The sequence below is a fragment of the Bufo gargarizans genome, chromosome 7 (assembly GCF_014858855.1).
Source record: "Bufo gargarizans isolate SCDJY-AF-19 chromosome 7, ASM1485885v1, whole genome shotgun sequence".
Taxonomy (NCBI): domain Eukaryota; kingdom Metazoa; phylum Chordata; class Amphibia; order Anura; family Bufonidae; genus Bufo; species Bufo gargarizans.
This window is the reverse complement of record NC_058086.1, coordinates 167432139-167450338: the sequence shown is the minus strand read 5'-3', so window position 1 is coordinate 167450338 and position 18200 is coordinate 167432139. Positions and strand designations below refer to the sequence as shown.

The following is an 18200-nucleotide window of genomic DNA, read 5'->3' as shown; positions in this document are numbered from 1 at the left end:
GCTGCTGACAAAGCTTTTGTATCTATTTTTACTTTATGTTCTAATGCTCCAGTACTAAGGCCCCTTTCACACGGGCGAGATTTCCGCGCGGGTGCGATGCGTGAGTTGAACGCATTGCACCCGCACTGAATCCTGACCCATTCATTTCTATGGGGCTGTTCACATGAGCGGTGATTTTCACGCAACACTTATGCGTTGCGTGAAAATCGCAGCATGTTCTATATTCTGCGTTTTTCACGTAACGCAGGTCCCATAGAAATGAATGGGGTTGCGTGAAAATCGCAAGCATCCGCAAGCAAGTGCGGATGCGGTGCGATTTTCACGCATGGTTGCTAGGTGACAATCTATTCACTGTATTATTTTCCCTTATAACATGGTTATAAGGGAAAATAATAGCATTCTGAATACAGAATGCTTAGTATAATAGTGCTGGGAGGGTTAAAAAAAAAAAAAAAGTTAACTCACCTTATCCCCATGATCGCCTAGTTCCCGGTCGGTCTCTTCTTTAGCTGTGACTAAAGGACCTGTGGTGATGTCAGATCACATGCTCCATCACCATGGTGATGGACCATGTGATTGGAGCATGTGATCTGACATCACCAAAGGTCATTCAGCCCAAGCCCACAGCTAAAGAAGAGACCGACCGGGAACTACACGATCATGGGGATAAGGTGAGTTAACGTTTTTATTTTTTTTTAACCCTTCCAGCGCTATTATACTAAGCATTCTGTATTCAGAATGCTATTATTTTCCCTTATAACCATGTTATAAGGGAAAATAATAGAATCTTCAGAACATCAATCCCAAGCCCGAACTTCTTTGAAGAAGTTCGGGTTTGGGTACCAAACATGCGCGATTTTTCTCACGCGAGTGCAAAACGCATTACAATGTTTTGCACTCGCGCGGGTGTTTCCGCAACGCACCCGCACATTTTTCCGCAACGCCCGTGTGAAACCAGCCTAATACTCTGAATGTCAGGGACCACACAACTTCCCAATCAATATGGAAGAGCCTCCAGCAAGAAGGGGATTCCTCATTCAACCAATGAATAACAGCGCCCCCCTCGATCCCTTTAAGACACTGGAGTTTCCCTTTAAGGGCTCATGCACACAAGCTTATTAGTGTCCATTCTGTTTCGTATGTCCATTCCACAAAAGTATAGAACATTTTCTATTATTGTCCACATTACAAGGATTGGACTGTTCTATTAGGTGCCAGCTGTTCCATTCCGCAAAATAGGGAATGCACTCGGACGCCATCCGTATTTTTCGCGGACTGCAAATTACATACGGTCGTGTGCATGAGCCCTAAGGCCCAAAAATTCAAAAAAAGGCAAAAAGTATCATAAACCAATCCATGTATTAAGCCTGTCAAAAAAGAAAAAGTTGCCTCGTTGCCCGTAGCAACCAACCGGTGACCAGGCTTCATTTTCCCGGCACACAGTGTAAACTGAAAGCAGAGCTCTGATTGGTGGCCATGTAGCATCGAATCAGGTCGCTGCTTTCATTTCTCCAAGCGCTGGAGTCTGATTGGCTGCTTTGCCGTCCTTCTGAACTACACATTATCACATCCCTGTACTCATGTCAGTAGCAGAGTTTCCATTTCCTAGTCGTATCTGCTTCAAGAAAAGCTGGGTGACAACCAATGTGGCCACCAATACTGTAGATTATTTTTGCACCCTTGTATTTTTTTTTTTGTATCAGAATGTCCACATTGGTTCTTCTTGGAGAGAGAAGAGACTTATGCCAACGATCGGCCCCATGCAGGAACCAAGCACGTACTCTGCTCGCCAAAGCCAAGACAGGCTGGCTCCGAGTCTGGCAGTCAATAATTAACCGACAGGGCAAATAAAGCTGTCACTAGATAACTTTACACAGAGTGGGTGGGAGTCATTGACATGGAAAGTCCCATGGGTGTTGTAGTACATTGTGTACAGTTCAGAGTGGCCATATTTTTTTATGGCGGGGGTGTGTGTGTGAACAATATTTGCAGACCAATTTTCCTAACCCGGCATCAATGGCCTGATCGGTGCTGGATTAACAGCTGACATGTAGAGGCAGGTGACCTTCGAGAAGACCAAAATTTAAAGGGGGTTCTCTGGAATTTTCATATTAAATCACCTATCCTCAGGATAGGTCGTCAATGTGAGATTGGTGGGGGTGCAGGGGATTCAGCTATCTGTGCAAGCCGCTGCGGTCACCAGACCTCCGGTGAGCGCTGCCGCCTCCTCACAGCTTACAAAGCACAGTGCTGTCCACTGGATAGTGGCTGCTCTTGGTATTGCAGTTCAGCCCTATTTGCTTAAAGCGAACCTTTCACCTCATTTTCACTTTATAAACTAGCAACAGTACCTTATAGATTATCTTGAGTGTGTTGTTATCCATGTTAGTGCCGCTTTCCTGCGCTGTTTATTCATAAATATATCGTCTTATAAAGTTCAAATTTCGTGCTCCAACAGTCAAGCAACAAGTCAAGGGGGTAGCCCTTCCCTCTCCTCTGGCCGTACCTCCCCTGCCCTAACGCCGCCTCTATGCGCTGTAATTGACAGCCGGCACAGCGCTTGTGAATCCTGCGCATGCGCCGTCCTCCTCCTCTGCTTGATCCAGTCTTTCTTTCAGACACAAGCGCGATCCTGTAACAGAATCGCGCATGCGCCGTCCGCAATCCCTGCCTGTCTGCTCTCCTGTCTGCGCAGACAGGAGAGCAGACAGGCAGGGATTGCGGACGGCGCATGCGCGATTCTGTTACAGGATCGCGCTTGTGTCTGAAAGAAAGACTGGATCAAGCAGAGGAGGAGGACGGCGCATGCGCAGGATTCACAAGCGCTGTGCCGGCTGTCAATTACAGCGCATAGAGGCGGCGTTAGGGCAGGGGAGGTACGGCCAGAGGAGAGGGAAGGGCTACCCCCTTGACTTGTTGCTTGACTGTTGGAGCACGAAATTTGAACTTTATAAGACGATATTTTTATGAATAAACAGGATCTGGTATTTATGACCTATGGTGAGGATAGGCCATCAATATCAAAATCCTGGAAAACCCCTTTAAGAAACGGAATAGATTATCGTTATATTATGTCTCATCACCCAGCTTTCCCGGACTCCTGAGAGCCAGGCTTGTCTGGTCATGTTCCCCCACCTGCCACATGACTGTATAACTAGGCAGATTTTCCACTCCGTGGTCTAGAAAAGCTGAATAAATAAAAGGAAGCAACCTGACATCAAGGAAGAACCAATGGCCGCCCACATTAATTGCTCCAGATATGGGCGGCCAGCAGAAGCCGCTTTGGGGGCCACAGTAAAGATTGTGATTGGATCTATACGTCCATTATAAGGCTACTTTCACACTGGCGTTTTGGTTTCCGTTTGTGAGATCCGTTTCAGGGCTCTCACCAGCGGTCCAAAACAGATCAGTTTTGTCCTAATGCATTCTGAAAGGATAAGGATCCGCTCAGAATGCATCAGTTTGCCTCTGCTATGGAGGGCGGACACCAAAACACTGTTTTGGTGTCCGCCTGACGATGTAGAGGCAAACAATGTAAGTCAATGGGGACGGATCCATTTTCACAATTTGTCACAATAGAAAACGGAACCGTCCTCTATTGACATTCAATGGTGTTCAAGACAGATCAGTTTGGGCAATGTTAAAGATAATACAAACGGATCCGTTCTGAACGGATGCATGCGGTTGTATTATCGGGACGGATCCGCACCAAACGCGAGTGTGAAAGTAGTCTAAAGCAGATGACCCCTTTAGCTTTCATGTTCTGCAACGTTCTAATTCCTCACCACTTTCAAGATTTCTGCAGGGAATCGAAATAAGATAAAACCCTGTTTTGTGTACGCCCAGATGACACAAATGCAAGGCTGGATGGGTTTCCAGTCACTGAACATAGACAATGAGTTTTCATTCAATGGCAGCAAGCAGACATCTTGAAAAGCAACTAAAACAAATTGTATTAAAAAGTTGCAAATAAATTCCTTTGGTTAGTTTCAAACTAGTGCTAGACGCGTCCGCTAGGCTGTTTCGGCAGGGAGCAGCCTGACGGAGATGTCTGGATCCGGAAGATATATGTAACAGTCAGGGGTCACCTTGCAGAAAAAGGTTTCCGTTTGGTGCAATTATCTTGCAAGGCTACTTTCACATTAGCGTTTTTTGAGGATCCGTCACGGATCTGCAAAAACGCTTCCGTTACAATAATACAGCCGCCTGCGTCCGTCATGAACGGATCCGGTTGTATTATGTCTTCTATAGCCATGACGGATCCGTCTTGAACACCATTGAAAGTCAATGGGGGACGGATCAGTTTTCTATTGTGTCAGAGAAAATGTATCCGTCCCCATTGACTTACAGTTGTGCTCATAAGTTTACATTCCCTTGCAGAATTTATGATTTCTTAACCATTGTTCAGAGAATATGAATGATAACACAGACACTTTTCTGTCGCTCGTGGTTAGTGGTCGGCTGAAGCCATTTATTGTCAGACAACTGTGTTTACTCTTTTTACATCATAATCACAACACAAACTACCCAAATGACCCTGATCAACAGGTTATATACCCCAGTTCTTAATACCGTGTTATTGCTCTTTTGTGATAGTTGTGGATGAGGCCCTTTTTCTTCTCAGATGATAAAGCTGCCAATTCTTCCTGGCAGAAAGCCTCCGGTTCCCCTAAATTTTTGGTCCGTCTTGCATTAACCGCACGTTTCAGGTCTCCCTAGAGAGGCTCAATGATATTGAGGTCTGGAGGCTGAGATGGCCACTCCAGAACCTTCACTTTATTTTGCTGTAGCAAATGACAGGTCGACTTGGCCTTGTGTTTTGGATCATTGTCATGTTGGGATGTCCAAGTACGCCCCATGCGCAGCTTCCGGGAGGATGAGTGCAAATTTTCCTCCACTATTTGTTGATACATTACTGCATTCATATTGCCATTAATTCTGACCAAATTTCCCGTGCCTTTGTAGCTCACACATCCCCAAACCATCAGCGATCCACCACCATGTTTCACAGTGGGCACGGTGTACCTTTCATCATAGGCCTTGTTGACTCCTCTCCAAATGTAGCGTTTATGGTTGTGTCCAAACAGTTCATTTTTAGTCTCATCGCTCCACATGACTTTGTGCCAGAAGGTTTGAGGCTTGTCTCTGTGCTGTTTGGCATATTGTAAGCGGGATACTTTGTGGCATTTACGTAGTAATGGCTTTCTTCTGGCAACTCGCCATGCAGCCAATCTTTCTTCAAGTGCATCTTGAAACAGCCGCACCACATTCTTTCAGAGAGTCCTGCATTTCACCTGAAGTTATTGGTGGGGTTTTCCTTGCATCCCGAAAACAATTTTTCTGGCAGTTGTGGCTGAAAGTCTAGTTGGTCTACCTGACCGTGGTTTGGTTTCAACAGAACCCCTACGTTTCCACTTCTCAATTAGAGTTTGAACACTGCCGATTGGCCTTCTCGAGTCCTTTGATATTTTCTTATATCCTCTTCCTGTTTTATAGAGTTCAGCTACCTTTTCCCGCAGATCCTTTGACAATTCTTTTGCTTTCCCCATGACTTAGAATCCAAACAACATCCAAGCCGCACTGGATGAAAGATGCAAGGGTCTGTCAGGAGTCAGGAAAGTCATTGACCTTCTATACACACCCACTAATTACAAGCAAACAGATCACAGGTGAAGATGGTTACCTTTAATAGCCATTGTAACCCTTTTGTGTCAAGTTGTGTGCATGTTATCAGGCCAGGGTATGTAAACTTTTGACCAGGGTCATTTGGGTAGTTTGTGTTGTAATTATGATTTAAAAAGAGTAAACACAGTTGTCTGACAATAAATGGCTTCAGCCGACCACTAACCACGAGCGACAGAAAAGTGTCCGTGTTTATCATTCATATTCTCTGAACAATGGCAAAGAAATCATAAATTCTGCAAGGGAATGTAAACTTATGAGCACAACTTGTGCATTGTGTGTCAGGACGGATCCGTCTTGCTCCGCACCACATGGCGGACAGAAAAACGCTGCAGGCGGCTTCCAGAGCGGAATGGAGACTGATCGGAGGCAAACTGAGGCGTTCTGAGCGGATCCTTTTCCATTCAGAATGTATTAGGGCGAAACTGCTCCGTTTTGGACCGCGTGTGAGAGCCCTGAACGGATCTCACAAACGGAAAGCCAAAACGCCAGTGTGAAAGTAGCCTTAGGCTACTTTCACACTAGCGCTCAACCTCTCTGGCATCCGGCACTGCTGGACGCTGCCTGAAGGCCCGATAGCCCCATTTAATATAATGAGGACTGACGGAGATCTGGCCACAACCTGGCAAATATGATTCTCAGCATGTTTTCCGGATGCGGTATAGGGGCCGGTGAGTGTCAGGAAGCATTTGGCGGTCTAGCACTAGTGTAAAACTAGCCTTCCAAACTATCTGCACCAATCAGAAACCTTTTTCTTCAAGGTGAAACTTGAATGTTGTGTATACGGTATCTTGCAGTGTCTTCCCCGTGCATGGACAGGGCGGCGAGACTACATAGACAGACTCGTGTACTCACTCCCAGAACTCTGTCACCGGCGAGGTGAAGTTTGTGGCGTTCAGCGAGAACCACATGGTCTGGTTCTTCCGGAACGTGTCCTCGACGCAGTTCTCGGTGTTCCATGACTGGTGACACAGGGCCCATGGCAGCTGACTTTGGAAAGACTGGAACAAGTAATAGACCCCCCAGGCCAGGATAACGATGTAATAGACGTTGAGGAGGGACACGATGATGACGGAGGCATAACCGATTCCTGGAATGGAGGAAACACAAAGAGCATTGGAGACGTCTATGAATATCCAGATTAACAAGAAGATACAGAGACTCTGCTACGTCTCCAGTACAGATCACGTGGAGCTGCAGCACGAGAGACAGTGCCACGTAATGGCCGCATCTATCAGGACAGTAAAAGGGAAAGTGACGCCCAAGTGTGAGCTGTGCAAGAAGCAGAAGGTTCACAGGGAAGTAATGCCAGGCACAGATATTAATACACACGCTCCGTCATGTATACACGTACAAACACTAAGACATGTATACACTAATCTTCATACACCATTATATACATGCATGTAGAGATACATACCTCCATACATGCACACACACACATGCATATACTAACATACACAGACCGCTACATACCTACGCACATACATCCATCCTCATACACACTGACATCATTTGTCGAGGAGTGTCGGGGCCTCCCCATACACATTAGATTGTCAGATGGTGCAGCCAAAAACTGAGAGCTCCCGGAACACTATACAGCTGCAGACAAAGGACAGCCTCAGCACAACCCCTTGTCCTGGTGCTATAATACCACAGTATACTACTACTCCCAGCCGAACAGCAGGCATCATGTCACGTCTCACTGCTCACATCACTGTAGTAACTGCAGCCGAATCCCGTGATCCTGGAATCTAAATGTACATTGAAAATCCCTTCATCTCACCAGCAGCAACTACATTATATGTACCATATAGAGAACCCCAAGTGTCACTGTCCTGCACCCCGCGAGTCAGCGTGTCATTATCCTGTACCCCACGAGTCAGCGTGTCATTATCCTGTACCCCACGAGTCAGCGTGTCATTATCCTGTACCCCACGAGTCAGCGTGTCATTATCCTGTACCCCAAGAGTCAGCGTGTCATTATCCTGTACCCCACGAGGCAGCGTGTCATTATCCTGTACCCCACGAGTCAGCGTGTCATTATCCTGTACCCCACGAGTCAGCGTGTCATTATCCTGTACCCCAAGAGTCAGCGTGTCCTTATCCTGTACCCCAAGTGTCAGCGTGTCCTTATCCTGTACCCCAAGTGTCAGCGTGTCCTTATCCTGTACCCCAAGTGTCAGCGTGTCCTTATCCTGTACCCCAAGTGTCAGCGTGTCCTTATCCTGTACCCCAAGTGTCAGCGTGTCCTTATCCTGTACCCCAAGTGTCAGCGTGTCCTTATCCTGTACCCCAAGTGTCAGCGTGTCCTTATCCTGTACCCCAAGTGTCAGCGTGTCCTTATCCTGTACCCCAAGTGTCAGCGTGTCATTATCCTGTACACCAAGTGTCAGCGTGTCATTATCCTGTACCCCAAGAGTCAGCGTGTCCTTATCCTGTACCCCAAGTGTCATCGTGTCATTATCCTGTACCCCAAGTGTCATCGTGTCATTATCCTGTACCCCAAGTGTCAGCGTGTCATTATCCTGTACCCCAAGTGTCAGCGTGTCATTATCCTGTACCCCAAGTGTCAGCGTGTCCTTATCCTGTACCCCAAGTGTCAGCGTGTCCTTATCCTGTACCCCAAGTGTCAGCGTGTCCTTATCCTGTACCCCAAGTGTCATCGTGTCCTTATCCTGTACCCCAAGTGTCATCGTGTCCTCATCCTGTACCCCAAGTGTCAGCGTGTCATTATCCTGTACCCCAAGAGTCAGCGTGTCATTATCCTGTACCCCAAGTGTCATCGTGTCCTTATCCTGTACCCCAAGTGTCAGCGTGTCCTTATCCTGTACCCCAAGTGTCAGCGTGTCCTTATCCTGTACCCCAAGTGTCATCGTGTCCTTATCCTGTACCCCAAGTGTCAGCGTGTCCTTATCCTGTACCCCAAGTGTCAGCGTGTCATTATCCTGTACCCCAAGAGTCAGCGTGTCCTTATCCTGTACCCCAAGTGTCATCGTGTCCTTATCCTGTACCCCAAGTGTCAGCGTGTCCTTATCCTGTACCCCAAGTGTCAGCGTGTCCTTATCCTGTACCCCAAGTGTCAGCGTGTCCTTATCCTGTACCCCAAGTGTCAGCGTGTCCTTATCCTGTACCCCAAGTGTCAGCGTGTCCTTATCCTGTACCCCAAGTGTCAGCGTGTCATTATCCTGTACCCCAAGAGTCAGCGTGTCATTATCCTGTACCCCAAGTGTCATCGTGTCCTTATCCTGTACCCCAAGTGTCAGCGTGTCATTATCCTGTACACCAAGTGTCAGCGTGTCATTATCCTGTACCCCAAGAGTCAGCGTGTCCTTATCCTGTACCCCAAGTGTCAGCGTGTCCTTATCCTATACCCCAAGTGTCAGCGTGTCCTTATCCTATACCCCAAGTGTCAGCGTGTCATTATCCTGTACCCCAAGAGTCAGCGTGTCCTTATCCTGTACCCCAAGTGTCAGCGTGTCATTATCCTATACCCCAAGTGTCAGCGTGTCATTATCCTGTACACCAAGTGTCAGCGTGTCATTATCCTGTACCCCAAGAGTCAGCGTGTCCTTATCCTGTACCCCAAGTGTCAGCGTGTCATTATCCTATACCCCAAGTGTCAGCGTGTCCTTATCCTGTACCCCGAGTGTCAGCGTGTCCTTATCCTGTACCCCAAGTGTCAGCGTGTCATTATCCTATACCCCAAGTGTCAGCGTGTCCTTATGCTGTACCCCGAGTGTCGTGTCATTATCCTGTACCCCGAGTGTCAGCGTGTCATTATCCTGTACCCCAAGTGTCAGCGTGTCATTATCCTGTACCCCAAGTGTCAGCGTGTCATTATCCTGTACCCCAAGTGTCAGCGTGTCATTATCCTATACCCCAAGTGTCAGCGTGTCCTTATCCTATACCCCAAGTGTCAGCGTGTCCTTATCCTGTACCCCAAGTGTCATCGTGTCCTTATCCTGTACCCCAAGTGTCATTATCCTGTACCCCAAGTGTCAGCGTGTCCTTATCCTGTACCCCAAGTTCTGGTGTCCCATTGCCCGGGGAATCCCAGGCTCTAGCATTATGATCTTGAGACCGTGGTTGCCGTTATGTCAGAGGTGAGCCGCAGAATAATGGTTGCTATCGCTGTGGTACAAGGCGTTCTTACCTGTGAAGATTGGACAGATCTTCTCCCAGCAGGTGATTCCACCCTCCGATGTAAACTGTCCCAAAACAACCTCCAGGAAGAACACAGGTAAACCGCCCCCGAAGAGGAAGATGAAATAGGGGATCAAAAAGGCACCTGGAAAATATGTAAAGCCGGCAGAATGAGGTGTTTTCAGAACTTGAAGCGGTCAGACCGTAGTGTGCAGAGGGCAGGCTATATTGAGATATCTCTCGCTAACATACTCACTGCTATGAGACTAAGTGTCCCTATGATAACACTGCACTGCCAGGGAACAGTGGCAGAAAGGGTTAACATAAGGACAGTATAAAATTGGACGAGTCTTCATTATACAAAAAAAATAACACTTGTTAAAACTGTAACACCCCTTTAATCTTTGTCTAATGAAATGTTCTGCAACTTTTTAATAAAATTAGTGTTTCAATTCCTCGCCACTTTCAAGATCTGTGCTTGCTGACAGTGAATGAGAGTATTCAGAGGCTGAAAAAACATTCTGACCAGCCCCTGACACAGATGCAGCGTGTTACGATGCATCGGTGTAGGGAATGTTTTAAAGGTAGCAGGAGCACAAATCTCTTTCCTATCCTGGCTGACAGCACGTCCACTGATACACTGTAACACGTCTGCAGCGGGGGCAGCTGTAGCTCAGGGCGATCTTTCAGTTACAGCTGGATATAATCAGGAATGACCCAATGTACTGACAGCATGTTGCGGTATCTGAGCGGGGCGCTGTGTGTGCCACTCACCTCCACCGTTCTTGTAGCAGAGGTACGGGAATCTCCATACGTTGCCCAGACCAATAAAGCCTCCGGCCACTGACAGCAGGAAGTCAATCTTACTGGCCCACTTCTCCCTCTGCGGGGGCTTCCCGTCCGCCTCATCCTCAGGACGCGTCCCTGGACTCTTCCCTGGAAACGGCTTCAGGATGTCTTTGTGGAAGTCTTTCAAACACTGCAGTTTTTCCTTGTTGGACATCTTTGTACCTGACGGAGATAAGCGGCGACAAGGCCTAAGATAAGTACAATGCACAAACCCATAGGTCGGGAACACTGTGGGCACAGTAACCCATAGGTCGGGAACACTGTGGGCACAGTAACCCATAGGTCGGTAACACTGTGGGCACAGTAACCCATAGGTCGGTAACACTGTGGGCACAGTAACCCATAGGTCGGGAACACTGTGGGCACAGTAACCCATCCCTGCACCTATACCAACATTACTCAAAAAGGTACACGTATGAGTTAGATCACCTCTTATACTGCAGTCACACCAAGAGCTGCATTCAGCAATGGAAACAGTACTTTAAATGTCATCTAATAGCTTGTCATTGATGCACTGCTAAAAAAAACTGCAGAATTGTGAATGCAGCTCTGGATGTGACTGAAGTATAGGACAAAAACTGACTCTAGACCAAGGGTTATGTGAAGACATCTCATACATGGCAGTGGTGGCTACTTCCAGTTGTGGCCTAATACTATGGGGGAAGATGCCAAAAACACACCGGGCACGTACTACAAGGGTGAACCTGAACAGTAAGTAATGCATGCTACAGGAGTCTAATAAACAGAGGGCCGTATTTGCACCAACTTGAATCCTAGTGCTCTCCTGGTCCCCAAACGGTTAATCCTAATGGGAAGTTGGTGGCTATATCCCTTCTACAGCGCAGGTCCTCCAAAGCGGTCCAAATGCTTCACAAAAATGGCTCAATATGAAAGCAAGCAAGTCCGCTCGTTCCGTTAATGGTCCTGTGGGCACGCCCCCTGCCGGTAGCACTCCACGTGTGTCAGAACGAAAACAAAACGGTCACGCTAGGCGAAATCGGTACTGCGGGACCCTCCAACCCAACGCGTTTTTTAACAATCCTTCATTTAGTCTTAACGGCAAAGATTGCGGCTGGTGTCTATGGAGCTGCAGGAGGACGCGAGCCTTACTGCAACTCTGCTCTCGCAGGAACGACTGGCAGCAGCGTACACTGCACAGATGATGTGACCCTCCATCACCCCACCACAGTCATTTCTGCTGCCCAAAAGCCCCAGGCATGGAGACATCTGCCCGAGTGTGACGAGAAGAGTCAGTGCCCTTAGTGCCCAGATGATGCCACGGGGAGTGGGAAACAGCATTAACCCATTATGTAAAGGGGTTGGTTGCGCTGGCATGTTTCGTCCAAGCTGGCCTTGAAACTTGACAACTTCGGAGAGGCAGAAATCTGCACAGAGCAGTTGTCAGTTCATTTCCCCACTTCTTTGGTCAGCTCATGCAGAGTGCTGAAGAACCTGGACTCCAGACCAACACACATAACCTGCGCTGATACATTGTAACAAACGATTCCTGCTACAATGGATGGTTCTCTTTCGGAAGTTCCGGTAAAATCTGCGCAATTTTAGAATTTGCTGCGGCCGGCACAATGTCTGTTGGCAGATTTTATTGCAGCCTTCGTCTTCCGTGTCAGGCGTCTTGGCACCTGTATCTTCACGTCCCGGGGGACACAATTATCCTTTATTTACTGACAGCTAAAGAGAAGTCCCTTAATTGTAATTACAGCGAGCGGCAATGAAGGAAGCGCAGCCGGGGCCGTCTCCCTCCTTAACCCTCCTGCGGCTGGAGTTGTAATAACGTATTATACAAATGATAGGAGGGTGACAGCATAGGGGGCTGCAAATGGGCCCCCAAGTTCAGTGGGGCCACAGGCTCTACGGTATAGAACTGAACCAGCGCTAAGTGCAATGACGGATGACGTGAATGGAAGAATACTGATTTTTTTTAGGGTGCACAGACCAATGCCGTTACGATATCATTAACATTTCCAGATGTAACAGTTGTTTAGCAACAATTGTCAGAGCCAGATCTCGGTGAAGATCCACAGTGTCGCTTGCTATAGCGCTGAGAGGCCGGTGGTCTATTGATCGGCCCCGCCACAGGATGATAGAAAGGACCACGGGAGGTACATAATGGTGGCGGTCACTGACCTCTATGGGACATTGCTCCCTTCCTATTGGTGAGTCAATGGCGCGGCCTGCCCCCTAGTGACAGCCAGGTGTAAGTGCTCTGATGAGAGGGGGCAATTCCCTGCTATTCGCCATACTTTCTGCTCTCATCAGGTTAATAGTTAATCGCTATATGACGGCAGACAACAAAGCGAAGAGATAAAAGCCACAAAAGTTCCTCTTCATTTATCATGATCCAAAAAAGAGGAAGTCCATGAACCGGTGGAGCCCTGCCCGTAACTAAAGCGCCAATGTCTCCTGACAGGTAAAGGGCTCACACATGTAAAAGTATGTTAATAGACCAGATGGTCTAATGGAGTTGGTGGAGCAGAGCTGCACTATAACGCTGGGTTCAGACCTGAGCGTACTGAACGTACGCTCTGTATGCGCGATTGTACGGGCGTTTGCAATCGCACATACAGAGACAAGCGAATGCCCATTGTCGCGCGTTCCCGCTGAAGTCTGTGTACGGGAACGTGCGACAAGACGCCCCAAAGAAGCTCCTGTACTTCTTGGGGCGTTGGGCGTTTTACAGCGCGATCGTACGCGCTGTAAAACGCTCAGGTGAGAACCATTCCCATAGGGAATGATTGGTTCTTGCCTGTAGGAACAAGCTGTAAAACGCTCAGGTCTGAACCCAGCCTAAAGAATGGAGAAGGACAAGGCAGCGTCTGAGCCTAGGATCGGGATGTCACATATGTAAGAGGGATGGATCAGCTGAATAAAGGAACAAGCTCATTTTTGGAACCAGGCAAGCGTAGTAGCCTGACCGCAGATAAACTGTGAGCACCCCTCCATAATTATACCCAAGGAGGGCAGCGTGAGAACGTGTCTACCTGTTCACCACCAAAAGACATGAGCGGATAGTCAAATGTTTATTCAATTCTGAGGTAATAATATTAACCAATCAGATCACTCTTCTCATTTTATAACCTGCCCTGGGAAAATGAAAGCTGAAATCTGATTGGTTGCTATGGGCAACACCTCTGCTATGCCTGAGGCCTGGTTTATCCTGTAAACACTTATGGCCATAGTTTTATTTATAACGTGCTTAGCGATAAAGGGCCAAATGTGGCCCCAAGGGTCAGTCGCTGGCCTCAGAAGTCACATGCTATGCCTAAAGTGTAGACCAAAAGGGCGATACGTAAAAATGCCGAACAGAAGAGATTTTTCATTCGTCTACACTGCGTGTAAGACCAAATCTATGGTGATGTTCACACGTTGTGGCGGTGCTGCAGAACCACACATTAACCCAATGGTTGGCGGACGCGTTTTTCGTGAATAGTTCTCAGGAAGTGTACCTTTTCTGTAAGAACTGAACGAGCTGCAGCGTGTGGAAGTATGAGGCCATACGGCGAGCACGCAGCGATCCAGGGTCCAGTGTGTGGTGCTGTAAGCTCACGGCATGCAGCAGACAAGATACCCGTTGGCAGCTCTCAGCGAATATAATATCAGGACACCAGCACATATAATACACAGTGCGTTCACACTTACACTGCACCTATCAGAGGTGTAGCAGAGGCAAATTTTTTTATTTACAGGGACACTGGTAAAACTGGATATTCCCTCTGCTTGACAGGTTTCTTGGCTGAGCTAGATCTGCAAGGCTTTGTGCCTGACATAGCACTGAATTTCCTTCTGATAGAGTCCCTTCCGCTTGTTTTATTCTGACTGGGGAGCGGGCATGGTCACCCCAATGACTGGCTGCAGAGGTGACGTGTCGCTGGGGCATATGTCACCAATGAAGCCAATCCATGGGGATCATGTCCCTGCTAAAAAACAAACTAACCGGGGACCGAAAGATGGAGGGATAGCGGCCAGGATGCAGGAGCAGAGCATGAATCTGTCTATAGGTGAGGCAGGAAATTGTTCATTATTTCCGGAAAACCCCTTTAAATAGCATCTGTCAGTAGTTTTGTACCTATGACACTGGCTGACCTGTTCCATGTGCACTTGGCCGCTGAAGGCATCTGTGTTGGTCCCATGTTCATTTGTGCCCGCATTGCTGAAAAAAAGGATGTTTTAATATATGCAAATTAGCCTCTAGGAGCAACGGGGGCGTCACCATTACACCTAGAGGCTCCGCTCTCTCTGCAACTGCCACGTCCTGTGCACTTTGCTCGACAGGACAGACAGTGAATACAACATCACACCTCGCCTTTTCAAAGTGCAGAGGACACAGCAGAGAGAGAAGAGCCTCTAGGTGTAACGGTAACTCCCCCATTGCTCCTAGAAGCTCATTTGCATATATTAAAACATCCCTTTTTTTTAGCAATGCGGGCACATATGAAGATGCCTTCAGCTGCCAAGTGCACATGTAACAGGTCAGCCGGTGTCATAGGTACAAAACTGCTGACAGATGCCCTTTAAATTGTTACACCAGATATTGTACACATTATATAATCCTACATAGTAAATGATATTTCTGTACATTATATTATTATACATACATTTTATTACTATATAACATATTATTACACGATTCTACACTATGAGGGACATTCACTAAGCCCTTTATGCCACTATTGTGGTGTAAAAAACAAACAAACAAAAAAACGCAAATTATAGCGAATTTTTAGGCTTTTGAAGTACCAAGAAAGGGGAGGGGATTAGTGGGAGGGGGCGGGATTTCACATGACCCACCGGATTTACTGGTGTTAGTTATAGCTAAGGTCTGCGGCAGCCCCTGCCTGGTGTAGACTTCATTTCTGGCGCATGGCAGGGCAGAGATGTGCCCAATTACGCGCATCTGACGCCAGCGCAGGGAGATGAAGACTGGCGTATGGGTACACCACTTCTGATAAATCTCCCCCTATGTGTTTTGTACTAGGCTTTACATTATTGCACATTATGCTACATTACTGTTACATTATGACTCTCAGGACTGGCCACAGACCCTATTTCCCGGTGGGCCGATGTCCAGGGGGCCGCCGAAGCCCTTCCTGCTGATCTGATACTCATGTCCCCGGCCGGGGGCCACCAACGTCCTCCGAAATTCAATTGTATTGCTGCCTTCAGGTGATAACATTAAACACTGCAGCGGGCGCTGGTCACCCTCACAGGCCACTATATGGGACAGTGTAGAAAAGGCGCAGGGACACAGGCGTCTCAGGGGGGAGCATACTGCACTACAGGGAACATTACAGGGGCAGTCCAGGCGCTGCGGCCGACATCCCACCTTCTAAGACCGCTGCTCCATATCTTCATTAGAGGGAATTGGGGGAGGACAGAACGAGGCCCTATTGATGGCCGCCACAGAGGGGCAGCTCCTGGGGAGGAATTTTGTGCTGCACTCTGGTATTACTGACCCCGTCTAGGGAGGCTTCACATCACTGTTACTGTTCCGTTCTTCTGAACAGAAAAATAACGCAGAAAAACGCATCCTGTTCATCAGTTCTGCACATCCGGCATCCGTTTGAGCCATTTCTGTCTGAGATCTGTCTACATGCAGGAATTTTTTTCCATCTGAAAAAACGGATCTCAGACAGAAATGGCTGAAACAGGTCAGATGTGCAGAACTGACGGACAGGATGCGCTCAGAAGAACAGAACAGTAACGGTGATGTGTTACTGCGTTATTTTTTTGTTCTTATGACGGATCAGAAGAATGGAACAATAACCGTGATGTAAACTCTCCCTACTTGTGTTGCTCTGCCTTCTATCAATTTGGTATATAAATGATAGACAGACAAGAGAGACAGATGATAGACAGATAATGGAGAGACAGATAGACCGATAGATAGATGATAGACAGATGATAGATCACCAAGAAGGACAAGCTGTAGGTTACGGGGACGCCTTGTCTTCTATCTGTTGTACCAGACATGATATTATTCCTCATTATGTTACTATTACATGACCTCACATATAACAGATGAGATCAGAATCTGCACTGTATGAATGGGGCTCTGTGATCCAGAGCAGCAGGTTATCTGCGGTTACACTGCGGATGATGGATGTGTAGTAGTCTGTAGGTGACACCGTCTCCAAAGTATTAAGGACAGAATATTCCTGCACCTATAACTTTTATTAGAGACATTACTATAACCTGTATGATAAATGATGAGTGCAGTAGTGGTATAACCTGGATGAGGAGTGCAGTAGGTCCCGTATGTGAGATGATGAGTGCAGTAGTGGTGTAACCTGGATGAGGAGTGCAGTAGTGGTGTAACCTGGATGAGGAGTGCAGTAGTGGAGTGACCTGGATGAGGAGTGCAGTAATGGAGTGACCTGGATGAGGAGTGCAGTAGTGGAGTGACCTGGATGATGAGTGCAGTAGTGGTGTAACCTGGGTGAGGAGTGAAGTAGGTCCTGTATGTGGGATGATGAGTGCAGTAGTGGTGTAACTTGGATGATGAGTGCAGTAGTGGTGTAACCTGGATGATGAGTGCAGTAGTGGAGTAACCTCGATGATGAGTGCAGTAGTGGTGTAACCTGGGTGAGGAGTGAAGTAGGTCCCGTATGTGGGATGATGAGTGCAGTAGTGGTGCAACCTGGATGATGTGTGCAGTAGTGGAGTAACCTGGATGATGAGTGCAGTAGTGGTGTAACCTGGGTGAGGAGTGAAGTAGGTCCCGTATGTGGGATGATGAGTGCAGTAGTGGTGTAACCTGGATGAGGAGTGCAGCAGGTACTGTCCCCGTTGGATGATGGGTGCAGTAGCTCGCACTCACCTGGGGTCTCGGTGCTCCAGCTCCGGGGTCGGTGTGCAGCTCCCGCAGCCGCTCAGCACTCACTGGAGGCAGGATCCGGCTCCAGGGCAACAGATAACCGCCCAGAGTCATGGTGGAAAATCACCGCAACTCAGCGCACGGGGCTATGGCGGGGGCGGGGCCTGTGCGAGGGGAGGGGCCATATTGAGAGGGGCGGGGCCTATGAGAGAGGGAGATGGAGAGAAGCACGTGCAGAGGAAAACAGAAGGAATGTCCGTGGAGAGAGAGACAGACAGATAATAGATATCAGATAGATATGAGATAGATAAATAATAGATATAGGAGATAAATAGATAGAGAGATAGATATGAGATAGATAAATAAATAATAGATAGATATAGGAGATAAATAGATAGGAGATAGATAACAGATAGAAGGTAGATATGAGATGGACTTTGATATTGTAACACCAAGAAGGACAAGGACTTCTTGTTTTTGCTGTTACGTCAAGCGGATACGTTTGTAAACAGAAAAAACACCATAGACTGTAATTGGGTAAATGTAGTTCAGAAGTGCACACTTTTTATTTTTCTATATGTTTATTATTATTTTTGCATGACTGACTACCGCAGCCCACCACGCTTTTCTGTGCTGCACAATGATAGCCAGAGATTGGTCTGGAGAACATGTGGGCAATGCAATGAAGAGG

The 18200-nt window shown here is 47.6% G+C and overlaps 1 protein-coding gene across 1 annotated transcript in view; it reads right to left on the bottom strand.

The window, feature by feature from the left end:
• The window catches only part of SLC6A6 (solute carrier family 6 member 6), a 34251-nt gene extending 16600 nt beyond the window's left edge, over nucleotides 1–17651 (bottom strand). The window contains exons 1-4 of the mRNA XM_044300450.1: nucleotides 17513–17651; nucleotides 10603–10839; nucleotides 9839–9973; nucleotides 6538–6772 (exon numbers count right to left, since the gene is read on the bottom strand). Coding sequence (XP_044156385.1) covers nucleotides 6538–6772; nucleotides 9839–9973; nucleotides 10603–10831 — 599 coding nt within the window. The 5' untranslated portion in view covers nucleotides 10832–10839; nucleotides 17513–17651. The remainder of the gene's footprint in view (nucleotides 1–6537; nucleotides 6773–9838; nucleotides 9974–10602; nucleotides 10840–17512) is intronic.
• Between the last annotated feature and the right edge of the window lie 549 nt (nucleotides 17652–18200).